Raw genomic sequence first — 27,508 nt, forward strand, 5'->3', positions numbered from 1 at the left:
CTGAGAGAGAAGTGATTTCTAGAACACTACTTGGTGATTCCTCCCAGCAGGGAAGCAACAGGTAGATCTGCTGTCCACTGCTTCTTCAGCTCTTGTAAGGAACACTCAGAAGTGGAGCATCTGTGGGAACTGGGGTCCTCAGTTGCTGGGACGTGATTCCAAGGAGAAGGAATGGGGTGCACAGCATGAGGATGACCAGTCAACTCAATTCAAATTCGCTTTTATCAAAAGGCTATTCTGAGTGGGTCTTGCCCAAAGACGAGGGGGAAGCAGGACTGCCGCTCCTTGACGGTATGCGGATACTTACTGTTGTGGGGTGGTCCTGCGAACAGTCACAGTCCACAGAACCTGGATCCAAAATGGAGGAATGGTCATCACATGAGGTATGGTGAACTGAATGATACATGGAGCTTCCTGTACTGCTCTCTTAAACACTGCTTTACATGCGTCCCCAGGGCACAGCAGGTGGGGAGGGCCGATGAGACCAGAAATGAAAACCTAGATTCTCAGAGAAATCTCTAGCCACAAAAGGGGGACCCTTGAAAACAACAGGGAAACTGTTGGTTTAAAGAAACACCCATATTTTCATGAGAACACACTGATTTGGTGAGAAAACGCAACCCGGGAACAAACTGTTACACAACAAAGACAGTGCTCTGTCAGCCAGGGCACTGATCCAGAAGGCTGCCTGGGTGGTGTGGGCTACAGGATACGGGGACAGCCTGGGCTGCACTTTGACATACAAATTCCTCAGCAAGGAGCTGGAAAGTCCCAGGCCTGTTTTATGGAAGGGAAACAATTAAGATTCAAGGAATATCAAACAGAAAAAAATCCCTGCTTCACCCCACCATAACCATGAAAGAATGAAGAGAGAGAGAGAGAGAGAGAGAGAGACACACACACACACACACACACACACACACACACACACACACACAGATAGCATTCCCTGAAATAAATCTCAGGCTTACTAGAAGATGGGTGCTTACACTTTCTGAGACATGATCCCCAACTTTCCAATGCAGCACTTTTAACCCGTAGAGAAGCTGGCAGCTTGATAGGCCGAAGAATCTCCTGCCAGTTACACCTGAAAATGGCTGCCCCAGCTACTCCAAATAAATATGATGTGTGTGCCCAAAATTAGGTAGTGGCCACCTAGGAGGCCTATTAAAGGAACCAAAAGAAACACAGTACTCAGTAGCAGCCTTTATGTTTTGCTCTTGTTGAGTATCCAGACCTGTTACTAAAGAGGAAACTGAAATCTAAGGGTCCCCCAGAAGTACAGCCAGTAGCCTTTCGGCAGCAAATCCCCCACCTGGCCTGGGAAGAGGTTGCATCACCTGGAACTCTGCTGGGGCACTTCCCAGTTCTGCCCTGCCAAGACATGTCCCAGTTTTCTCCCCTGTTGTCCTCCCAGCCCTCTGGGCCGTTTTCATGAAAGTTTGTTCCCATGTATTAAAGGAATGACATATACAGAAATGTCGTCTCCTGAGCCCAGCCGGTCATTAGATATCCGCCATCCTCTGTCCTTCAGGACACCGCGGGCACGCATCACCAGGTCCTGAGCTGCCAGTGTGTACCTGTGCAGAGAGAAGCAGGAATGAGACAATCAGTGTGGCATCAGACAGAGTCTGGAGTCAAGTGAGGCTGGGAAGGAGGCATCACTACAGCTGTGTAAACAGTTGTGAAATATCCCTAAAGTCTCAAAAAGTCTAGGCCATCTTTTCCCAAAATTGTGATGCCTAACGTGAGGTTATTCTTTTAGGTGGTAGATGGACAAGGCACCACATACATTAAATAATCCCCTAAATTTGTTCTGCTGTGGAATCCTCCTTTGAGGTGTTTGATTATGTGAAGGAGAGAGTCTCTCAGTTTGGTGTGAGTTGATCTTTTAACATGGATCTGCTCAGGCTCACAGCTTTGCATGGCAAACTATGGCTAGTTGAAAAATTACATGGGAAACATATGAGCTTTGTTTTCAGTGTTTATTTTTTGCACCACATTCTTTTTAGGACAAAGGATAGTCATTTCCTATTTTTGGTAGGGGTCAATCTTTTCAAATGAAATGGTTTTTAAAAAGTGAGTTAAAAACATGAGTAGTACATGTGGCATAGGAATATAATAAAAATGTGAAGGTGTTTTTGGGAAATGACTGATAAACCTTGGTGTGGATCAGTATAGGTGTGGCAAGGGATCCCCCTAGAATTTGAAAATAAGACTGTTCAGGGAGATTTAAACTTACGGAAAAAGAATGACTATGCTATTAGTCAATGGAAAGTATTAACATCTAAAGACCAGTGTGGGAGGGGATTTTGGTGGGTGTGGGCCTGGGTTGGCCTTGAGGCATTAAAAAAACAAGGCATAACATTGGCAGGTGTCTATCTAAATAGTGATCAGAGCAGAGGGAGTCTTAGCTGACAGACTTCAAAGAGATTCAGTTCCGCTGGTAGGACCATATTTAGTGTGGATGAATTATTCTCTTAGCCTGTGCCATTAAACATGATTCACCGTTAACTCTGATTTCACGTTCACCAAATAGCCTGATTATGATCTGGCTCCTTGTGTAGGCCTGCCTACAGGAAAAGAATGAGCTAGTCATTGTACTTTGAGAAGATCAGTCAGTTATATTTCTCCATATAAATGTCAACTGGAATTTCGGTTTCCAGATCAATCTTGTGAGCGTGGTTAGGGTGAGTCCAGCTCTGACAATGAATCTGTTCTTTGTGTGTTGATTAAACCAGGTTCTGAACCTGAAAAGCTAAAAGCCAGACTCTGATAAATCACCAAGATAATAAATGTCACCCTATAAGGACGACTTCTTGGAAACCAGCCTGTGGACCTTTAACAACAGACCACCCTGGTATTACTAGTGGCTTTTCCCTACTTTGGAATGTCTCTGCCTTGCCCTCAGGACTGTGATTTTACGGAATTCAGAACACCAGAAGGCTCTTTTGTTTCTTCTGTTAAGACCCCTTATGGATTTACTGAGTCTCATATTAAAAGAGACCGCCATCTCACCCATCATTACAATTTTTAAGACTAAGGTCTGTAGCGAATTATCTCAGGATTAAGATTTTAGGTCATTTTAGGTCATTAAAGTCTTTCTTTTAAATTTTTTTTAACATTTATTTATTTTTGAGACAGAGAGACAGAGCATGAACGGGGGAGGGTCAGAGAGAGAGGGAGACACAGAATCCGAAACAGGCTCCAGGCTCTGAGCTGTCAGCACAGAGCCCGACGCGGGGCTCGAACTCACGGACCGCGAGATCATGACCTGAGCCGAAGTCGGACGCCCAACCGACTGAGCCACCCAGGCGCCCCGGTAATAAAGTCTTTGAGACTCAAGTGTGTTTGCAGCCCAGGTAGCGGAGAGAGGTCTAGCATACCATACAGCTGACAGAGGAGAGGCTATTTTAGTTAATACAAAATACCTTTCCTCCTGGAGGATGGGTGATAGGTGATAGGTGGTGATAGGTGATAAGATAGACACCTTTTTCTATCTGTATTGAGAAAATTATCAGCTTTGAGGCAGGAATCCCCTTTCTTAAAAAAATATTTTTTGTAGTTTATTTAGAGCAAGCAAGCATAAGTGGGAGAGGGGCAGAGACAGGGGTGGGGGGTGGTGAAAGAGAAAGAATCCCAAGCAGGCTCCATGCGCTCCAGCAGGGCTTGAACTCATGAACCCTGAGATCATGACCTGAGGTGAAGTCAGACAGTTAACTGACTGAACCACCTAGGCGCCCCAAGACAGAAATCTCTTAGGTTGCTCTTGAGGGAAGATGTGGCCAGTTAGCCCTCTCTGAAAGTTCAAAGGAGTCCAGAGAGGCCTTTGGCTAAAAAGCCAAATAAATACCCCCAATCCACATACCAGAGGTTATGCTATATTCAGAAGAACCTCTCAGATGCTCACCCCAGGTTACTCTTGGTTGTATATTAAATTGTGTATCTGAGACACGACCACGTGGGGAAAGGCTACCAAAAAGATCAGAGTGATGTTTACTATCCTGCTGGTTGACCAGAGGCCAAACGTTAGTCTTTCAAGAAGCCTGGGTGAGTCAATACAGAGTAGATGCATTGGTCCGAGCTGAACACACTAGCTCAAGAGCATGCCAGACATGGAAAATTATGGCAAGTTATGATAAAAGGTGGCTGACAGGAAAAGAAAGATGCTCAAAGATCTCAAAAAATAGATAAAAGAACTCTTGATGGCACTCTGTGGTTAGTCTAGAGGGAAATCCTCCTGGAGGCCTTGGCAGGTCCTGCTGCCATGGGGCAACGATGGAGAGAGCTCAAAACAAGGTTAAATGAAGTCACAAAGGAGTATCACCCTTAAAGGCCAGAGACCACCCTGATATTGCTATTGCTGGTGACTCTGGGTATTTAAAAAATGGTCAAAATTAGCAATGGCATCTTAAAAAGCAGCATCAGGTCACTCAGAAAAGCTGGTTACCCAGGAAACTCATTTCCCCAAGGACTCTAGATAATTAAGGTTTTATTCTTAAAAATGGTGATTGCCTATTCCAAGATAACTTCCCTTGAGCCTGAATTTCTCTTTACCATCCATTCCGTCTTCCTTTAGGTGCTGACCTTCTTGAGAGAGAAATCCATTTCTGCTTCTTCAATGTCTTCTCTTTTTTCCTCCTTAATCTCTTACCAGTAGGCCCACTACCATACTAAACTGGACCTAAAGCTTCTTCCCAGTACTCATTCAGCTCAACCTTTCTCCAGCACAGACACCGCTGACCATCTTCTTTACCTGTGATATCTCCTGTCTTCCTAAAGTCTCTTTTTTTGGGGAGGGCAGGGGGTGGCCTTCCACTCCTACTACATGCTCCAAGTACTTCTGTGTCTGGGCTTCTATGATACACAGCACAAATTCATCTGTCTGATGCTCCTTAAGTTCCTCAGTAGACCCCAGTTAAGACTTAAGAAGCAGTCAATAAATGTTAACTTCTTTTCACTTCCAAGGTGGGACTTCCCCATCTGTCATCCTTAGCTAACGTGATTCCGAGTCTCTTAGGCAAGAAATCATAGTCATTTTCAATGCCACCTCCTCACCCTGATACTTTTCAATGATAGCATCTACAAAGCAGAGTAGGACTTCTCAACTTTGAATTTTAAAGTGTATTTCACTAGTGGCATGTGGCTAATTAAAATAAAATCTAATCTCAGTTATTACAACGCGAGCTAAATTTGCTTATTGTAAAAACTGATACGTCGGAGCTTATCTCTGCCATCGCTAATATATATGTATTAATATATATAAAACTTCCTATGTATTTTCTGTTTATTATGTTTTTCTTCATCCTTGCTGTCAGGTTGATTGCTTTAATACCTTTTCCCTCCCTCAATGGTTTAGAAGTGATAGTTTATTTCTATCATTTTAGTAGTTATGCTTAAGTTTTTAATATGTAGGTTAATCTGTATTTATGTCCTCCTCCAGAAAATAAAGTGATCTTAGAATGCCTTCTTTCATCTAACATGTTACTGCCTGGTAGTTGAATTCTGTCTTATTTTTAAGCCTCTATTAGTCATTTTTATCATTTATAATCTACAGTTATATAAATAAACCAAAATACTAACTTCTGTGCTCTTTGAAATCCATTCCTTCCGAGTTTGATTTTTTTCTGTTGAAGTCCATTGTTAGTAAACAGCGGTCTGTAAGGGATACAGTCACCCAGTCTTTGGACCACAAAAATCTTTATTTTTGCTTTTAATCTTGCATGATAGCTTTATTGGGTATAGATTTCTAGACTGACCATTATTTCCCCTCAGCAGTTTAGAGATAATATTTCATTTATTCTGGCTTCTCTTTTTGAGAAGTCTGTCTTGTATCATTTCTTTGCAAATAACAGTCTTCTCGGTAGCTTTTAAGTTTTTACTGTTGTTTTGTTAGGATGTTATGAAGTTACACTAAGAAAAATGAGGATTCCTTTTTCTCTATCATGGCTGGAAATTTGTTTTACTCTTTGAAGTGAGAAGATATTTCTTTGATTTTGGAAAATTCTCAACTGTGAGCTTTTTGAATATTGCTTGCCCTCTATTTTTTATATTTTCTACCATTAGACCTTTTCATTTTACCTTCCAGATTTCTACTTATTTCCTGTTCTTTTTTCTCTCTCTGTGATTTCTGTAAATTCACTAATTCCTGCTTTAAGCAGTTTACTCTTCAATCCATTCAGTACAGTTAACCCTTCAACAACACAGAGGTTAGGGGCACCGACCCCTGCACAGTCAAAAAGCCAAGTAGAACTCTTGACCCTCCCAAAACTATTAATAGCCTATTGTTCCCTGGAACCTTTACTGGTAACATAAACAGTTAACATGTATTTTGTATGTTATACTTATTACTGTATACTTACAATAAAGCTAGAGAAAATGTTTTTTAAAAAATCATAAGGAAGAGGAAACATATTTACAGTATTGTGTCGAAAAAATCCATGAAAAAGTGGACTCATGAAGTTCAAACCTATGTTATTCAAGGTCCAACTATAGTAACTTTATTTCAGTGACATACTTACACCATTGTGAATGTTAATCTGGTTGTTTTCCACATCTACCTTTTCTTGCCTTGTGGTTCTATGTGTACATGTTTAAAGTTTCAACCTGTTCTGTTGGGTTTTCTTGGTGAGTTAAAGGGAAGGCTCCATTGTATGTAGTTATCCTTTCTCATAGTGGATTTGAAGGTAAGACAGGAGTTTCTCTTCAGTAAGGGGTTGTTTGTGCCCTCAGTTACAGAGAGAGCTTTGAATTTGCCTTTACTGGGAGACACTCTGGGTTTTTCTAGCTGTAGAACATATAATTTCTTGGTTTTAGGATTCCCATACCACAGGAGTGGTGTGAGGCTGAACTTCACACTTTTCCTGTGTGGTGAGCCTACCCAACTGTAACCCTCACAGAGCTTCAGTTTCATTGGGTTCTTGCCATCACCCACGCATCCGTGTGTTTCAAGGAAGGACGGCCCCAACCTGAGTGGGAGGCTTAGGGAGAATGCCTAGGATCACTTCTTCCAACACTGCTGCCAGGAGCTCAGATTCCTCCACGTGACTTCTCTTCGCCAGACTTCTCTGGTGAGTGTGGTATCCCCCTCTGTGAAAGAGCAGTCCATGTGGACAACTGAAGGGGACTGATTAGATGCTGTATTCAGGGACTTAATGGTACAGCTGAACTCCAGGACCAATTTCCTGACATTTCCTTCAGGCTACAGGAGACTCTACTGAAATGGAGTGAGAGACATTCAGGTAAAATGAGGTGACCTGCAGAACGCTTTCCTCATAAATGATCACCTCAACACAACCCCAGAAACCAGCTCTTGGAAGGAGGTTGTTTGCCCCAACTCCAGTATTCACCCAGGCTGGTGGCCATTTCAGAGCATACTGACATCCACATTTAAGAGCCAACTTGCCTCGGGCATGAAACCATTTGTAAGGTTGCGTTTTATCAAAACCGGTAGGAGAAAAAACAACTTTCTCTGATGGTAAAAAACTGGGTCTCCTCGCTCCCATTTGGTTTTCCTCCAAGGGAAACCTGACAAGGGCTGCCTGGTTGGGGACTCAGAAAGAAAAGGCTACATGAGACAATAAAACAGGACAGCTCTACAGATGTTGGTACTGAGGCTGACCACAGGGGCATACGCGTGCCATAGACGGAGTCAACACGTGAAATTTAAGCACAGAGTACTCAGGAGGGCAACAAAGAATATGGTGCAGCTGAAGACAGTGACAGGGAAGTGGATTCCAGTACACCCGGGCCGGGGCTGTGAGGCAGGCTTGAGGAGCCTGGTGATCTAGAAACTGACGTGGAGCAGAGGAAGGGCCATTCTCGATCGCCTTTCTTCAGAATGCTCGGTCAGACTGCAGGAGAGAACTGCTGGAGCAGTTCGAAGGTTTCACTCTCCTGTAAGAAAGAATCTCCCTGGGAGACAAGTTTTGTATTTTGAGAACATTTTTCTTCTCTCGCTGAAGCTTTCAATATTGATCAGCAAAGCTCTGCTCAAAGAAATGGCTGCTAGGGAGGGAGCTGACTTGGCAGGCAGCACAGGGCTTGGCTCAGAGGCTTCCTCAGGCTCTGAGGGGGAGGGAGCAGAGAAAGGACAGCAGGGGAGGGGAAAAAAAACAAAGGGAAGAGGGCTGAACAACTACGGGAAGGCCAGGAGCTCTGTTCACTAACAGGGTGGAAGGAGGCTGATAAATCCTCAATTGTCTCTGTTGTCCCAGCCACGTCGGTGGCACTTCTTAGTTCTTTCACCTCTCCAGCAGGGCGCACAAAGGGCTCAGGGTGTGGGCGCAGGTTGCCTAGGGTCCAATCCTGGACCCTCCCCGCCGCCCTCCGCCCAGATGGGCACTCTGGAAAAATTCCTTAGCCTCTTGGAGCCCCTCTTTTCTTACTTATAAATCTGGAATGATGATAGTGCAAACCTCAAAGGCTCCTCCAAGGAATGAATGAGATCCTTCCACAAAGCATTCAGCACAGTCTTGGGTCACTTGGGTCAGAGATCAGTAAATGTTAGCTACCATTCTCCTCATTAAACATAAAATGCCTTTCTCTTCGCCGAGAGATTTGCCTTCAGTCATCCACCTCTTTCTTACAGAGCCTGTTTCTCACAGAGACCACATTTGAATCAGCACTGGTGTCAAAAATACTGTCCATTTCAGGCCTCAGGCTGTAACCGTGCCTTAAAGGCTTTAATAGTTCTAGTTGGGTGGGAACTGCTATTTGCCATTTAGATGGTACAGATCTGGGGCTTTCGTGGCAGGAACTGGGGGATTAATGGGTTCCAAATATTTGCATATAAAAGGCAGCAGCGTCCATCTGCTGATGCCCAGCAGTAATAGAGTGTGATGGGAACAGGAGGAGGAACCTTTTTTGCATTGTGAGCAGGCCTCTGAAATTTAAGAGGTAGAAAAGCTCTCCTAAGCTTTGGAACATTGGCAGGGATCTATGGTGACTGGGTGGGTGGGGGGGTGAGGGGTGGCTTGTAGAGGGCTCCTTATTGTACTTGGAACCAGGCAACTCATCCCGGGAGGAGGCATGACTTAGGCTCACTGCTGGGAGCTGACCCACATGTGTCCCTTGTCCAGCTCTGAAGTCACTGAAACCACTCGTGACAGCTTCTGTCCCCTGCCTAGGGCATGGGGATCCCAGTCAGGCGGAATACCCTGACACACTGGAATAATGATGGCTACTGTCCGTGACACGGCCACTGTGTACATTAGGGGTTTATGTGGCAGCAGGTGCAAGGCCACAGTTTGGGGAGAGCTGCCCACCTCCATGGGAGAGGGTGAGAACATTTGTCAGGCCTTCTCCACCCTTATGCCCCTGGCATCTCCTCCCTGGTTCCTTAGGTGGTGCATGTTTGTTTTAGTTTGTATCCCAAACAGCAAAATTTCAATGTGAGAGGGAGCAGTAGACCATTTCCTTTTCAGTCTTCCCTGGCAAGCCCTTTAAAATGCCCTGATGTTCCACCTAAGTGGCCACACAGCTCTGCTCCAGCAGCCACATAAACAGCAGTGAGGGAGGCAAGATGGGCCTGGCCGCGTGCTGTTTAGAGGCAGGCTCGCAGGCTGGCTTCCAAGTTCTCATGGGTCTAAATACGCTCAACATTGCAAAAGAAACAAAAATGCAGATTTTATCTAGTCTTCAAACAGCAGATCAGGCACTCACAAATTTGTTCCTAAGACATGTAATTGATGCTGGGGGTGGGGGGGGTGGTGGTGGTGGTGAGGGAACCCTTCCTTTTTGCATCTGAGGCATAGTTTTTCAAAACCATGTGGTGCTGGTAGAAATTAGTTCAGCTAATTCACGGAAAGATTTCACAAAAAGAACTTTAGTCTTTTGCCAAAATAAATTTCGTATTATCGAGGAAATACAAACTGGCACTTAAGAGCTGCATCAGTATACTGCTGTCAGTGTTGGTGGGTGTTTTGCTACCAACTTCCCACTGATTAATCTCTTCCTCATCAAGGCACACAGATCCGAGTCTTGGAGAGCATGGACCTGAAGAGTGACATCTGAAGGAGAACCATCAAGACGGCTTCTCTTATTAGGGAAATGCTCTGTGGAATTTACATTATATGGGTACTTACAGATTTAATACCCCATAATAAGCACCTTGAGTGTCATGGCAGGAAGACTGAGGATCATTAGGTCCAAGTTACAAAGATGAGATTTCCACAGACAGGTTTTGGGCAATCGAGGACTGGCAGAGCCTTGCAAAGTTATGCTTTGGCATTTGGAATATGGCTACATACTATGCTTTCATGTTTGGTTAACTGTTCTTTGGCTCTCTTTCCCCTTGGCCTTACCCATGCCCTTACCCCTTAGTAATACTGACAATTTCTTACTTTCTGACGAAATATCAAGCATCCTCTTTGAATGTTTACACACATGCCTCCATTTTGAATATTCCTCGCAAGAGATCTACCGCCAAGCCTTCAGCCTGACAGAGGGGATAAGTCAATCCTAGATATTTTGCCTCAGAAAAGCCCTTCTAGGCCTTTCTTTGAGCACCCTCTCCAACTTGTGCAGGGTGTGTAGGCCTCAAAAAAGAATCTCACTGGTATTACAGAGAACTACAGGTTGTGCAGCCCAACCTTTGTGCCTTCCAACCATCCCACTCAAGTGCTAGCTTGGTAGATTTCCTATACACGATCCAATTCATAACCCCACGAAGACTCCCATACCTGCCAGCCCTGCTGTACTTCAGGGAATACTCCCATCAAAAGGAAAGAAAAAGGGAAGGAAGATGGGAAGGAAAGAAGGGACTGAGGGAGGAAGGAGTCCCACCACACTCCTTCTGACTTGTCCATAAAGCCTCCTTTTAATTTTCCGGTTCCTTTGTGGAGACAGTTCAAAACAGCAAAAGGACTTCATAAGATAGAGTCAAGAAGATGAGACAGCTTATTTTTACTCCATCTCTGCCTGAGAGGATGGTGTGAGGGTCAGAAATTCACAAACCTAATCTTTATGCTTCCCTCACTCTGTACTGTGGAGGGGGGAGATGCTATTTTAAGTTCCTTGTTGGGAAGGATATCATCACAGGAAGACAATGCTGGCAGTCACTAAGAAGAAAAGAAAAAGACAAAGGAAACAACCTACACGTAACATTAAAAGCAAAGTGATCCAAAGGCAACCCCCCAAAGTCCTGCCTGTCACAGGGCTAATGGTCTGCCTCTTTCTGTTGTGCTACATTCTAGACAAAACTGTGTTAACTCAGCAGAACCCAGAGTAAAGCAGCCCCATTCAAAACCTCAAATGAAGAAACATTTTGTGGTTCTTCTCACTTGTTATGTTGCCTTCCCTCCCTCTCAGGCCGCCTGCCCTGGGGGTACACCTTTCCTCTCTCATTTTCTATCAAACAGTAGGCTGACCTCATCTGGTCAGTGCCTCAGGTTTGAACCCTCCTTTCTCCCCCACGACCACATAGACAAAACTTCGGTCCTGGGGTGCATTTGGAGAGAAAGGAATCTTGGCCAAGGAACAGCCCACAGAGCCTCTGGAATTATAAAGTGAGTCTTCCCTCCTCACAGAAATTATAATTTAGGCTAAAACTTATTAGGATGGCTTTCACTCATGTTTGTATTGCACAGGAAGATCAGAAGAGCTCCCAATCAAAGTGAACCCCTGTCATGGCTTTTGGGACTGAGCTCTCCATGGGCCGCACAAGGGAAAAACTCACAGGGCATGAGCACGGTGCCCACCTCCCAAATTACACACAGATGTGTACAAATATGTCACACACATATCTTACACAGCTTCGAAGCCATGAGTGTGAAATAAATTCAGTTTTTCTGATTTCCCGGTATTGTTTAAATTACAAAGGAGCACACGGGGGTAGAGAAACAACCCACATCTCAGGTTTTCACCATCAGATGGCACAGAATGTTTGCTGATTATGGACTAGGATGAACGAATTACACAAATTCCCCATCATTATTACAGGCTCCCTTTCCTACAACTAATTTGCACATTCATTAATCTTGTGAGTTCGTAAGGTTGGCCATAACCTGGCCCCTTTCCCTGTCACACCTCCTCTGTGGACAGCACAGACTGAGCCCGGTCAGCCCTCCTGACTGTCTGCTTCCTTGACCATGCCATGATCTCCCTCCCCAGCTGCACCTCGCCCTACATTGCCCGGCTCACACTCATCTGTTCTTCGGGTTTAAATTTAGATATCCCTTCCTGTGGAAGGCTTTCTTGGGTATCCCTTGCTCCCGGTTAGGCTCCTCTCTTTCATCACTTATGTTGTAACTTCCTTATGTTTCCATAACCCCCTCTAGACTCTAACCTCCCAGAGGGCAGGGGCCAGGTCTAAACAGGTTCCCTAATAATATTTCCCAAACGAATGAATCTGAATTGGAGTTATCTGGCAGAGACGAAACCTTTGCCCATGGTCTCCAGCCTGATATTCTCTCTCTTACTAATAAAACTGTGCTCATCTTACAACTTTCCCTTTGACACATCCATCTATCTGATACAGGATTCTCTCTTTGGCTTTGGTTTGCCATCTTCCCCAAAAGGCAGACAAAAAAAAAAAAAAATGTTTTTCCTTCCTGCCCTGTTTGTTCCACGGAAATCCCTATAAGCCCTGCTTCTGGAGGCAGTTCTTCTGAACCCAGGAGCCTGCTCTGACCTGGTGTGCACCTGCCCAGCGACAACACTGTCCATGGGTTACTGCTCCCTGGAGGGCAGATTTGTTGCCATGGAGAGAGGTGGGCTGGTAAGCAAAACCAAGCCAGCCTGGAGAGATTAAAAAGAAAAGTGTTCAGTGCCTTTGCACTCATACCTGTCAGCCGGCTTTGCAAAGCTTTATAAAAACAATCACGGTAGAGAAAATCAACGAGAATATTGCTAACAAGCAGGTTATAAAACACAGATTAAAGATAAAAGCTCAACAGGAGAAAAACACATTTAAGTTCAAATAAAAGAATCCAAACAAATGGATACCAAACAAGTCTAAGAGGGAGACCGTCGAGCTTCACTTTTTTCCTCAAGGGGTATTTTTTGTTGTGAAATACATGAAACATAGAAACACAGCATCAAACACAGAATAAATTCAACAAACCACAACAAACATCACTGCTCTATGAGGTCAGTACTATCGGAACCCCCATTTTACAGTTGAGGAATCTGAGGCACAGAGAAGTCAAGAAACTTCTCCAGGCACACTTCTAAAGTGTAGAAGGGGCAGAACCTGGATTTGAACTCAGGCAGTCCGACTAGATTCCCTGCTAGTAAGCACTAGGCTATACTGCCTCTCGTACTTGATGTACAAATACTTAACTACAACATGTATATAGTTTCAAAATAGCATGCATAATCATGTTCCTGCCATCTAGCTAAAGGAAGAGAACATTACCAGGAGTATCACAGAAGCTCCCCGTTAGCCCTTCCTCAAGCACATACATTCCCCTGCCGCCCGCTACCTCTCCTACCAAAGTAACTATTATCCTGAATTTGGGGTTAATTCTCTTGCTTTTTGTTATAGTTTTATTATCTACATGCCTAAATGATATATTGTTAGTTTTCTACTTCATGTAAATAGAATCATAATATGTGTATTCATCTGTGACTTGCTTATTAAGCTCGACATTATGTTTTGGAGATTTTTCCCTGCTAATGAGCACAAGTTTGGTGCATTCCCTTTTTTGAGCTGTCAAACATTCTGTCCTTAGTTTATCCATCCTGTGACATGTGTGTTGATTGCAGCTTTTGTAATAAGAACAATTCTGTGGATCTCTTTTTGAGAGCACCAGATCACCCAGATGGTTGGTTAAAACACCAACTGCTGGGTCCCACCACTGGAGTTTTATTTGGTAGATGTGGGGTGAGGCCTGAGAAATTACATTTGTAACATGTGCTCAGAGGATGCTGGTGCCATGTGAGCCAAGGACCGCACGTTCAGAACCACTGCTCCAGGGTACAGAACTAGGAGAACTTCGAGTCACAGGATATAGAAACGTCCAACTTCACCAGGGACACCAAGTGTGACCAGTCCTGTCTACAAATTCACAAAACCATCTACGGTTACTCTACGTCTTTAATTTTACCTCTCTGCTTACTGCATTTGAGTGTTTTATTTTGTTTCTTGTTTGTTTTTTTAAGCAGGCTTCACACCCAGCACAGGGCCCAACGTAGGGTTTGAAGTCACGACCATGAGACAAGACCTCAATCTGGACCAAGAGTTGGATGCTTAACTGATTGAGCCACCCAGGCACCCCTGCAGTTGAGTGTTTTTTAATATATTTATTGAGGTGCCTGGGTGGCTCAGTCAGGTGGGTGACTGACTCTTAGATGTCGGCTCAGGTCACCATCTCACAGTTCATGGGATCAAGTCCCAAGCCGGATTCTGCGCTGACAGGGTGGAGCCTGCTTGGGATTCTCTCTCTCTCTCCGTCTCTCTCTGCCCTTCTCCTGCTCTCTCTCTCTCTCTCAAAATAAATAAATAAACTTAAAATATATATATATTTACTGGCCATTAATGTTCTTCTGGGTCATGAGTGTTTGGTTCTTGCTCATTTTTCTACCGGGTTGCTGAGCTGTCAGCACAGAGCCCGATGCACGGCTCGAACCCACAACCACAAGATCACGACCTAAGCCGAAGTAGGACACTTAATGGACCAAGCCACCCAGGTGCCCCAATTATGTTTAATTTTTTGAGGAACCACCATATTGCTTTTCATAGCGGCTGTACCATTTTATATCCTTAAGAATAGTGCACAAGGGTTCCAATTTCTCCACATTCTCACCAACACTTGTTATTTTCTGGTTTTTCTTTTTGTTTTTTTTGTTTTTGTTTTTTTAAATAGCTATCCTAATGGGTAGGGTGATAGCTCATTGTGGTTTTGATTTGCACCAATTTACATTCCCACCAATAGTGTGCGAGGGTTTCCTTTTCTCCACATCCTTGCCAAACTTATTATTTATCTTTCTGATACTAGCAATTCTGACTGGTATGAGGTGATATCTCATTGTGGTTGATTTGCATTTCCTTGATTAGTGATGTTGGACATCTTTTCATATGTCTGTTGGCCATCTGTAAGTCTTCTTTGGAAAAAGGTTTATTATTCAGGTCCTCTGCTCATTTCTTTTGTTTTTTTTTTTTTTTTTTTCCTCACCTGGGGTGTTGAGTTGCCCTTTATTGGATATATCACATACTGCAAAAATCTTCTCCCACTCAGTAGGTTGCCTTCTCATTTTGTTGATGGTTTCCTTCCCTGTGCACAAGATTTTTAGTTTGAGGTAGTCCCAATTATTTATTTTTGCTTTTTTTTCCCCTCCCTGGGGAAACACCTCCAGAAAACTACTGCTAAGGCCAAGAGTTTATGACCTAAGTTTTCTTTTAGGAGTTTTATCATTTCAGGTCTTTAATCTTTTAGTTTACTTTTGTGTATGGTGTATGAAGTGGTCCAGTTTCATTCTTTTGCATGTAGCTGTCCAGTTTTCCCAACACCATTTGTTGAAGACTTTCTTGTCCCCATTGTATATTCTTGCCTCTTTTGTAGGTTAAGTGACCATTAAAAGGTGGCCTTATTTCTGGACTCTCTATTCTGTTCCATTTGATCTATGTGTCTATTTTTGTGCCAGTAAAATACCGTTTTGATTACTACAGTTTTGTAGTATATCCTTATATCTGGGATTGTGATACCTCCAGCTTTGTTCTTCTTTCTCAACACTGCTTTGGCAATTCAGGTCTTTTGAGGTTCCATACAAATTTTATGATTATTTTCTTCTAGTTCTGTGAAAAATGCTTTTAGTATTTTATTTATTTATTTATTTATTTATTTATTTATTCATTTTTTGCTTTTGGTATTTTAATTGAGTTTGAATCTAGATTGCTTTGGGTAGTGTAGATATTTTAAGAATATTAATTCTTGTAATCCATGAACATGGGATATCTTTCCATTTTTTTTCTTCTTCAATTTCTTTCCTCAACGTCTTACAGTTTTCAGAGTACAGGTCTTCACATCCTTGGTTAAATTTATTCCTAGGTATTTTATTCTTTTTGATGCAATTGTAAATGGAACTGTTTCCTCATATTCTCTTTCTGATAGTTTGTTGTTAGTTGTATAGAAATTCAACAGATTTCTGTATATTGATTTTTTTATCCTGCCACTTTACTGAATTCACTGATCATTTATTTTTATCATATATTTGTTCTCTGTTTTCTTATCTATAACTTTTCCTTACATTACTTCTGTGTTTGCTTTCACTTCTTAAATTAGATACTGTTGTTGAAGTAAGGACAACAGATCTAAATTTTAAAATTAGGACAGGTATTGGGGTGCCTGGGTGGCACAGTCAGTTAAGTGTCTGACTTCGGCTCATCATGATCTCACAGTTCATGAGTTCGAGCCCTGTATCTGGCTCTCTGCTGACAGCTCGGAGCCTGAAACCTGCTTCAGATTCTGTGTCTCCCTCTCTTTCTGCTCCTCCCCCACTTGCACTCTGTTTATCACTCTCACAAAAATAAACATTAAAAAAAAAATCAGGACAGGTTTTTACTAATAGTCTGCACTCAGGAAAAGAACATATGACTTACAAGTAGATAGCTCTACTCCTTTGGCTCCTAGCACCTACAAGTTATACAAAGTCTTTAGGTACATATCTATGTGGATAATCTAGGCAGAAATAGCCCCATAACACAAGTCAGCTCTCAAGGTCCTACTCAGAAAATCTTTCTCTGTGGTAAAGAATCTACAGCTTGTGGCCAGGGGTTCCTTGTGATACAGTAGGGAGTCCTGGAAAAAGGTATCTTATGACATGGAGGGGATGTGGGTACTTCTGGCAGGTTGGGGTGAGTGTAGTCTTCATCTATGCATAGTTGATTAGACAAAAAAAGAAAAAAAGCCTCAGATTCAGCCTTTCAAGTTTTGATATGCAGTATTCTTCCCATTATTTAAACCCCTAGTTATTTCTAATTTTTATTACATTTTTTTGATTTGTAAATTATCTAGAAGTTTGTTTTCTGATTCCCTGTAGGTTTTCTCTCCCTTAATTAGTCTCAAAGTTATATATTCTATTTGTTTTGTAGTCTTTTTAGCTATTAAAACACATTTAAAGTCTAAAGCTAAATGCGTATAAGAGAACCTCTTTCCAAATAGTATACTATAGCCAATTACTACCCCTGTTGCCAATTTATTGTGCAGTTTTTATTCAGCATTTTAATTCTATCATTTTTTACTACCACACATTAGACATCCTTGTTTCTCTTTTGCACAGTGAATATATCTACAAATTTACTAAGATCCTAGCTTAATCCATTCGACTTCTCAGATCTTCCATCTGGATATATCCTTCAGAATTTTCTTCCACGCAGTTTGGTTGGTGTTAAAATTCCTCACATTGTGTTTTGCCTGAAAATGTCCTCAACTTATCCTCTTCAATGATATTTGTACTACATTAGAAAATTCTTTCATATATGTTAAAGAAAAACTTACGTGTTAATAAAATATTCTTTTCTTAGGCAATTGAAGATATAACTCACTGTCTTTTGGCTCCTATTGTTGTTTCTGAAAAGTCAGCTTTCAGTCTAAATGCTATTTATATACGTATCTGTTTTGTCTCTCTTTCTGGCTGCTTTTAGTAGTTTGTTTGTTTAAAGTTCTTCAGTTTCACTATGACATACCTACTTATAATTTGATTTCTTCTGCTTGAGATTTGTTGGGCTTTCTGGATCTTCGGTTCATTATCATCCAACAATTCTGGAACTTTTTCTTTTTCTTCTCATCTACAGTATTTCCTTCCGGAACTCTACTGAGAGCATCTTAGGTCATAACCCTAGTCTCATAATCTCATTTTACATTTTCCCTCCTCTCTGTCTCTATGAGCCCTATTATGGATTATTCAGATCCATTTTCCAGCTCACTAGTGTTCTCTTCAACTGTCTCTAATCTGTTTAATGCATTAAGTTTGTAATTCTTATTTTTATATTTGTTATCTCCAGAAGTTCTATTTCCTTACTTTTAAAATCTGTGCAATCAATTTACAGTCTCTGGTCCGTGTTCCTATTTTCAGTGCTTTAAAAAATTTTCTTAAATGTTAAAATATTCATTTGTATTTTTGACTGATAAATTCAAGAATGAAGTATTTACAGGTCCCACTCCACTGTCTGCTGTTTTTACTGGCTTTTACGCACAATGAATTGTTTTCCTTGTGTTCGAAGTCAAAGCTGCCTTTCTCCTGAGAGGAATTTCTATTTATTTCTGAGGGTCACCTAGAGTTGTTGAGGATATTTACATTGCTATTATGCTACAAAGGAAAACCTACTTTAATCTTTCTCTCTTTCCCCAAGGTTTCTCAAAAGAAATAATTTCCCAACAGATAAAAATCACTGCTGGGAGCATTTGGTATTGCTCTCATCAGGAGGATCACAAATTGGATTATTTCCACTTTGGAATTATGAGGGAAGAATGTGAGAAACATATGCTGTCGAAATATCTTACAAATCAAATTCTTTATACCACTTGCATCTAGGTTCAACTTGAGGAGGGTTTTTACTTGGCTGTGAAAGTACTTCTAATAAGAAATGCTATCCCTTTGCAGTTTGGTTCCTAATCCATATCAGCTCTACTACAAATCATGAATGATGAAAAGTGCATGATTATTATTTATTGTAGTCACACCATGTAAAACTGGCGGCAGGTATAACCCTACAACCATGAAAATACACAAACCTGTGAGGGTCATCTGGATCACAGTTAGGAAGAAACTGAGAGATGGCTTCTGCCACTTCTTCATTTGATAAAACATCCCAGAGTCCATCGGTGGCCAAGATCAGCACATCATCTGCTCCATGCTCATATTTGGAGAGATCGTAGACTCTTACCTGAAAAGAATGGGAATACTCCTACTTAAGAAATTGGGAGCACGTTATTTCCCATAACAAATTGGTTTCGGAATTCTTTTCTTCTCCCACCTCGGCTAGGGGTTTTTAGGTACACGCTCTGAAGTACTTGGTTGTGCAACCAGCTTTGTAGCCATGGGTAGCCTCCTTTGGAGACTTGCTGTATAGACATATGGGACTCAACAGGTGAGCTTAAGAGTTGACAAGGAAGAATTAATTGAAAATTAATGCCTGAGACATAGCTGGAACAATACTTATAATAGATACAGTGCGAGCCAGAAAAGCAACCTGAGGCTTGCTTCCTTCCTTCCTTTGCACACCCATTCCACAAGTAAGGGCCTGCTGTGTGCCAGGTACTCTATGTATAAAGATGAATAACAGGGGTACCTGGGTGGCTCAGTAGGTGAAGCCTCTGACTTCAGCTCAGGTAATGATCTCACTCAGTTTGTGGGTTCGAGCCCTGCGTCAGGTCTGTGCTGACAGCTCAGGGCCTGGAGCCTGCTTCAGATTCTGTCTCTCTCTTTCTCCGCCCCTCCCCCTCTCATGCTCTGTCTCTGTCTCTCAAAATTAAATGTTTAAAAAAATTTTTTTAATCTTAAAAAAAAAAAAAGATGAATAACAGATTTCCCTGCTTCTTAGCTCTGTCTTTTGGAGAGATAAGGCCAGCCCTGGATCTTTAGTAGTTACTCTGTATTTGTCTAGGACTGAGGAGACACTTTATTTAATGGGCTCACTTGAATCACATTTTGGCTTACCTGTTTGAGCCCCAAGGGGCAGGATTTCTGTCCTGTAAGGATGGGGCTCAGACACTACACTCAGGTTTAAGAGGCCTTAATCTAGCCTAAATTACAAAGGACACATGCAAAGTCTGAATCTCCGAAGTGGATCTTGGCAAACTTGTAAGTCTTTCCTCATCTCTAGTACCTGGAGTGACTTGGGATATTTCAATATCCACCTAACCTCTTTGGGAAGGACAGAATAACCTTGATGAAAGTAGTAAGAATAAAAATCAAGCAGTTATTTGGGTTAGGCCACAACTCTATTTTCACCCAACTTTGGCGGGAAAAGAGTCTGGGATTTTTTTTTTTCCTTTTAAAATTTTAACATTTATTTATTTTTGAGAGACAAAGAGAGGCAGAGCATGAGCGGGGGGGGGGGGGAGAGAGAGAGAGAGAGAGAGAGAGAGAGAGAGAGAGAGAGATACAGAACCCGAAGCAGGCTCCAGGCTCTGAGCTGTTTGTTAGCACAGAGCCCGACGCGGGGCTCGAACTCACGAACTGTGAGACCATGACCTGAGCTGACATCAGATGCTCAACCGGCTGAGCCACCCAGGCGCCTCAAGAGTCTGGGATTTCATTGCCATTCCCTCCCCATTTGGCAGAACCAGCCCCTGTGTATACACACCTCATGAACTAAGGGCACAGGCAAGTCAACTTCATCAACCTTCCAGTTCCTTCAACCCTTCTCTTTTTTCCCTCCTATCTTCTAAAAGCAAGTCTGAGTAAAAGCTGTAGGTCAGCGGAAGGTCAGGGAGAGGAAGGAGTTTATAGAGTTTAAGCAGCCATGTGTCCCATCACACACAGTCACTGCTAGGTCATCTCAGATCTGGAGAGAATTTGATTCTAAGAGGCCGACAGACTGTTCAAATCCACATCTTTGAAAGCCAAGCCTCCTAGCTTTAGAAAGGTTTGCCCAGGCCTGTGACACCCTGACACAGGGCTGGTCCTGTGGACTAACAGACTACACCCAGCAGCACAAAACAACAAAATAGCACACGCCTACCGACGGAGCCCTTGGAAAATGAGCTCAAATGAAAAGCAGCCTCCAGGTACCAGGCCTCTGCGGCCTGCTAACTGCGTGGTAACAATTAGCTAATGGCCGGGTGCACGGCCCACACAGAGGAGAAGAGAACTCAGGGGTATACTGGACTGGCTTTTAACATTTTCTCAAAAGGCATATTCACTTTGAGGGTAGAAGTTTACATTCTAGAGAAGGCACTGTGCCTCATGAGGCCAAATTAAGGAAAACAACAAGGGGGATCTTAAGCTTACAGCAGTCTGGAAAGTCCCAGATGCCAGAATTCGATCCTCAGGGCACTCACTGAATTCATGTGGTCCAGTTTTCACTCTATAGAGGCAACCAAATCCCTTTTGCTTTAATTTGTTGTGACTCCTGGGCGCCACAAATGTTAGAGCAGTGCTTCTTAAATGTTAATGTGCCAGGAATCAGCTGGGGATCCTGCTAAAAGGCAGAATCTAATTCAGGTCTGGGGTGTGGCCGGAGGCTGCCTTTGCAGCTTACTTCCACGTGATGCTGATGCTGTGGGTCCTTGGACTGCACTCTGAGTAGCGAGGCTGAAGAGAATGCCTACTGGCCCATTTGCAAAAAAGGAAATGTAGGCCTTCGTGGCCTCTGTGATGCCTACACAGACTGTCCTCTAGGGCAGGCTTTAGAGAGGACAGCAAATGTTGGCTCTGGGCTCCCAAGTTCAAGTCCTGGCTCACTGTGTTATTATTTCCAGTATGTGATGACTTTGCCTAAGAGAGACTGCTAGCTTCTTACTGGGGTAGGTCTACAGTACATTTCTGTGAAAATCTGAACTCCACAGAATAAGAAATGTTACAGGAGGTGGGGGAGATGATGTCAGGTGCTCCAGTTCCAATCTTGCACTTGTAGCTAAATAGGAGATTCCATCTGCCTTCTAGCGCCTTCTAAAAGAAAGATTTCTAGGTCTGAAGATAACATCCATTTAATTTCAGGACTACCCTGGGTTTGGGGTGCCAGAATCGTTTCAAGTGCTTTCTGCTGGCCAAAAACATGTAGAGATCTGAGCTGTTTAAGCTTAAGTTATCCTGCCCACTACTCAGCTGGAGATCTAGCCAACAGAATGGGAGTGGAACGATAAACAGAAACATGTTACAAAATGCTCTCTTCAATTCCATCAATAAATTGAATCCTTCCCTAATTCCGCTATTCACATTTCCACACACAGTTCTCTAATGCTGTTTCATTAGCCAACACGAAAATCCTTTCAAAACCATTCTCGAAGTATTTTTAATGTAAATAATAAAAAGCTGGTCTCAACCCTGTTCCCTGAGGCACTCCCCAATTAACATCCTTTTAGGTTTTTATTGCTACCCTTTATTTCCTGCCCTTTAGCCAATTTCCAAAGGACTTTGCCAACTTTCCACTTACAACTCGTGTCTTGTACATTAACCTGTAATGCAGAACATTTTGTGAAAATGCTCTCAGAAAAACTGGGCTGCAGCACAAGACAACCCGCTTCACGCCCATCCTCCCTGGCGGCAAGGGCTTCAAAGGATTCTGGCGGGCTCTGGAGCCCTGACCTCCTCTCCCTGAAGCTGTTGTTGGCTCTCCTCAGTCAGACCACACTCACCTCTCCAAAGTCCCCTCTTCAATTCCGTAAATAGTATCTTGATGTTCCAGGAAGCCTCACGTTAAACTAATGGGCTCTGAGGCTCCCCCGGACTCAGACACCAGGAAGAGAGTATCCCAGGCCCCAGTAGGGGCGAGGTGTTTAAGCAAACGCCTTTGTCTGCAGGAGAGCTGGAGAACAGAGTCAGGGCTTTGTGTGACTCCTTCCCGTGTTCCCAGCTGCCCAGAGAGGGAGAGAAAGGCCACAGGAATCCTTGAGATCCTTGCAGTTTTTCAGAGTGATATAATTTGAGCCGCTGAGAGACGGATGGAGCCTGTGTGGGTCCATCTGCCCTCCTAGAGCCGCCTACGTGTTGACTGAGCACTTACTATGTGCCAACTACTCTTCTAGGTGCTGCGGGTAGAGCTGTGAACAGAAATGACAAAGTCCCTCAGAGCATCTAAACTAGTAGAGAGACAGACCCACAGACCGCAATGTCAGAAGCCGACAGGTGCTCTGAAGAAAAGTCACAGTAAGAAGAGTGACAAGACAGTCCTTGTAGAGGACCTCCCTGGGAAGGCACTGTGTGAACAAAGATCTGAACGAGTGAGGTGATATCCCAGAGTCCCTTCCTGTGCTCCCCCTTCCTTCCCTCAGGGACCTGCCAACCCTCTGGGCCCGGTTAGATTGGGGGCTGCAGTGCCACGTGCAGCTGCCAAAGCACTCCTGAGGCAAAGCAACCAACAAGCAGCATCGCTTTCTCTTCCCTGGTCCGTGCAGTCGCCATCCTCCACATCCCATGAGCACGGCATTTGTACCTGCCAGGTCCACGTGTCTGTCTCTTGCACAAGACTGGTTATTCTCAGATTTTAATGTGCTGCAGAATCGCTTGGGGTGCTAACTGAACAAATTTAGATGCAAGGGGCCACTCTTTAAACGTTCCGAATGTGTCGAGCTGCGCCCAGGCACCAGCTTATGTGGGCAAGGGCCAGGTCATTCCAACGCAAGTGGTGGGGGAGCCTAGCCTCGAAGACACGGTCATCGGCAATAAGCTCCTCAAGGGGCAAGGTCTGAACTGGCCTGTTTCTGTCCCCAGAACGCAGAGCATTCGGTGAGCAATCAATAAATAACCAAGAGAAGCATCTGCCTCATCGGACACTGACCCTTGTTCTGCTTACAGCGAACACCCCTTCAGGTGGTCACCTTCTCTTCCTTCCCAAGATTCAACTTCTGGAGGCCAGAGACCCCACTTTGCATTTCTTCTGTGGGCCTAGCACTATTTTTTCAGAGTAAATAACAAGAGACCTTCAGGACATACTTACTGAGACAAAGAATAAATGAGAGGAAGGGAGGAAGAAAAATAATTCCACATAGGAGATCTAGTCAGAGGACGCTCTAATATGGTGACCGGGCCGATTTAGTTTTTCACCTTGGACACTTCCAAGCAGCCACCCAAATCCCACATGCTGATATCGGACACAAGTAGCAGACTCTTTCCTTTTCTTCCCCTGTCCTCACTGGAGCTGCTAACAAACAAACTCAGTGTAAGGGAGTGGGCAGGAAAGAGTCTGGGGGCACAGAAGAGCCTTGGCTAATGTGCCCCTGAAGGAGCCAAGTGCTGACTGCTCTCGCAGGACCCTCGGCTTCAGAGCACTTAGAGATGTCCTTAACGTCATCGCCGGGCATCTATTTGCACAGGAGCCTGTGACAAGTGAGTCTTTAATCGAGTACTTCTACTCAGGGCTCGGCTGCAGGCTGCTGCTTCAGTGTTTGCGTAATGTGTGTTCACCTCTTTGCTCTATTACTGATGAGATTTCAATGACGTGTTGGGAGGGCTCACACTAGTGTAAGCTGACGCCAGCTTCTTGAAGCTACTTTAAAAAAGAATCCATCAGTGGGAATGCAAGCTGGTGCAGCCGCTCTGGAAAACAGTATGGAGGTTCCTCAAAAAACTAAAAATAGAACTACCCTCCGACCCAGCGATTGCACTACTAGGCATTTATCCACGGGATACAGGTGTGCTGTTTTGAAGGGACACGTGCACCCCCATGTTTATAGCAGCACTATCAACAATAGCCAGAGTATGGAAAGAGCCCAAATATCCATCGCTGGATGAATGGATAAAGAAGACGTGGTGTATGTATATATATATATATATATATATATATATATATATATATATATACACACACACACATACACATACAATGGAGTATTACTCGGCAATCAAAAAGAATGAAATCTTGCCATTTGCAACTACGTGGATGGAACTGGAGGGTATTATGCTAAGTGAAATTAGTCAGAGAAAGACAAAAATCATATGACTTCACTCATACGAGGACTTTAAGAGACAAAACAGATGAACATAAGGGAATGGAAACAAAAATAACATAAAAACAGGGAGGGGGACAAAACAAGAGACTCATAAAAATGGAGAACAAACTGAGGGTTACTGGAGGGGTTGTGGGAGGGGGGGATGGGCTAAATGGGTAAGGGGCACTAAGGAATCTACTCCTGAAATCATTGTTGTGCTATATGCTAACTAATTTGGATGTAAATTTTAAACAATAAAAAATAAAAATATTTTTTAAGAAATCCATCAATTCTTCATTTGCCAAATCTCAGCTGCTTCTCTAGGATGCCCTCACAGCTCTTACAGCTTTATCAACTCAGCAAATTCTCCCAACCCTTTTTCCTTTTGAAGTACTCAGGGCAGGCCCATGAGCCCCCATGGCTGAGGCCTGGCTTTCTGAATGGCAAGAGCCCTGCCTTTGTTATAAGAAGCCCTCACTTCGGGTCTCTGCTTCCAACCAGCTTTGGGACTTGAGATAAACCACTTACTGTCTTTTGCTCTCAATTTTCTCATCTCTGAAATCATTGTTTAAAAATTGGGGAAAAAATGCAAAGACACCTGCTCTACCTATTACAGCTAGAGCCAGTATAAAGGTCAAATGAGATAATACGGACAGAAACCACAAATTCTAATGTACCACATGGTATTTTTTTTTTTTTTTTTTTTTTTATGGCACCCATCTCAGGGCAGAAGACCTGAAAGTAAAGCAGCTGGGGGAAGGAGAGGAGTAAGAGTCAGGGCCTTGGGGTTCAATTACAAGTCTCATTTCAAGTAACAGGGATTGCGGCTCTCACTAGTGTTCTTAGCAGAAAAGCCAGATGGTTCCCAAGATAAAGGATGCCAAGAGGTAGTAGAAAATGAGGGCACAGAGTCTTATCCTCTCTACCCCATGTAGCCAACCACGAAGCTCAACCTATAGAACTCTGAATATGGCACCTGTACTAGAAAAAAAGAAAACTCCAGCATATTCCCTGTGGTCCTACAAGCCACGTCGATTATTTCAATGTTAGCATTTGAGCAAGCCACCAAAATTGCATCCAGAGTCTCTGTTGCTGTGATTCTACCTACACTATGCCACGAAACACATACTGAACTTGGTGGCGAAAGATGGGTTTGAAACTCACTTCTCCTTAAAATTCAGGCAAAACCACTTTGGTTATTCATGTTTTCAAGGTCCACTGACCACCTGCTGGGAATATAGAAAGAAGCACTGATTCATCCTATGGAGTGCTGGGGAGAAGCAGTTGAATCATATACCTTACACCTAGAGGGAACACCTAGGGAACTAGGGACCAAACCCTGGGGAGGTGAGAGGAGGGCTGGTGTGCTTTGGTGGCTTTATAGAGCTTGATTTGGCTATAGTACTGGACTTTCACTGAGGAATGGTGAGGGATGAGGCATGACCTTTCACATCTTCAGTGTTTCCCTTTGTGGAATGAAAGGTTAGGACTAGGTGGCCACTTCAGATGCTTACGGCACCAATGTTCTCAGACTCTTTCATCATAGGATGAGTTAGGGCTGGATGTGACTGGCCACATGACCTCAGAGCACCTGACTGCAAATGCACCAAGGGACATTTAAGTATTGTAAGTATGTTGGCTGTTGGGGCTGTGGGTGTAATTTTACATCTGAAATATACCACCGATATTCTTGAGGGTTTGCTTTTTCTATTGTAGTCTACAGACAAAATAAATATTCGATTTTTGAGTGTGGATACCACCTAATAGCTAAAACATTTCTAAGCCAGCTAAAATAGTAGGTAGCATGAAAAGAGCCTGAAACTGTACCCAACACCTAGTTGCTATAGCATAAGTCTTCCACAGTCTCCTCGTGAGGCCAGTAGTTTGCAGCTCGGTGAGCTAAGCTACAGGAAGGAATTTCCTTTACATGCTGGGCTTCTCTCATCATCTACTCCTTTCTCTGGGCTTCCAATGGCTTGTGCACCACTGAGCCAAAGGCTCACTGAATGAATCAGTGAATGAATGGGCTTGAATCTAGCTTATTGATCATTTGAGGAATACGTTTCTGTTCATTAAAATGTCATTTATAAAGGTCAGAGGAAACCCCAGCCTGTGAGTGAAACTACATGGGTGCAGTGTAGGTGGGTTAAGTCATGTCTAATCCAGCGACGAGGCACACAGAGTGACCATATGTCCCTGTTTGCATGGGCTAGTTTGGGTTTGTGCTGTTTTCCCAGCATAATTATTACTAAAGTCCACACTGACAGTAAGTTATATATGATCACCTAATGAATAATTAGTGAAATGACTGCTATTTTTTACACGTGTAGTTGCTACTGCTGGCCATTGGGGACTCAACATAATCACATAACCAGAGTATGTTCTTACTTCACAGGACTTCGCTCAGAATGGCAGGATTTCAGAGAGCTCAAGTGAGCAAGAGAGCAAGTTACTATGGACCTTGCCTTAGGAGAGGAGACACAGTCACGCCTGGTGGGCTCTGGGGCACCTGGTGGGTGGCAAAGTCAATCCAACTGATCGTGGTTCTTGTGAAGCAAGTAGCGCAGGTCTCAGCAGACCTCTGTGCACGTGGAGAATGAGGTATGTAGTATCCCTAACCTACCAGTCTGGCGCTGAGCCATGTGCACTGTAAGACTGAATCACCCAGTCCAGGACTGGAACATGGATGTATAATGAACCCATGCGGGGATTATAAAACTCAAGTTCCTGAAGCACAGTGAAGAATGGCTTATGACCGTATTATTTAAAGAGTGGTCTTTGGATCACCTGCTTGAGAATGATCTAAAAATGTGAAAACTCCTAGGACCTACTCTAGACCCAGTGCCTGAGATTTTCAGGAAGTGGATTCTAGGGATTTGCTTTTTTTGGGGGAAACATTACTTTATTCAAATACCAGGCTTATCATACATGGCCCAAGAACACTCAAATGATAAACCAGATATACACAGATCTTA

At 43.3% G+C, this 27,508-nt stretch overlaps 1 protein-coding gene across 2 annotated transcripts in view; it reads right to left on the bottom strand.

Moving 5' to 3' along the window:
* Positions 1 to 899: 899 nt before the first annotated feature.
* Positions 900 to 27,508, bottom strand: part of PPM1H (protein phosphatase, Mg2+/Mn2+ dependent 1H) — a 254,727-nt gene continuing 228,118 nt past the window's right edge. The window contains exons 9-10 of one of the 2 annotated variants that reach the window (XM_049625891.1): positions 18,675 to 18,826; positions 900 to 1,580 (exon numbers count right to left, since the gene is read on the bottom strand). In XM_049625891.1, the coding sequence (XP_049481848.1) occupies positions 1,433 to 1,580; positions 18,675 to 18,826 (300 nt within the window). In that variant the 3' untranslated portion in view covers positions 900 to 1,432. The remainder of the gene's footprint in view (positions 1,581 to 18,674; positions 18,827 to 27,508) is intronic. The other variant, XM_049625892.1, reaches the window with a different exon arrangement.

This window comes from Panthera uncia, chromosome B4 (genome assembly GCF_023721935.1).
Source record: "Panthera uncia isolate 11264 chromosome B4, Puncia_PCG_1.0, whole genome shotgun sequence".
Classification (NCBI taxonomy): domain Eukaryota; kingdom Metazoa; phylum Chordata; class Mammalia; order Carnivora; family Felidae; genus Panthera; species Panthera uncia.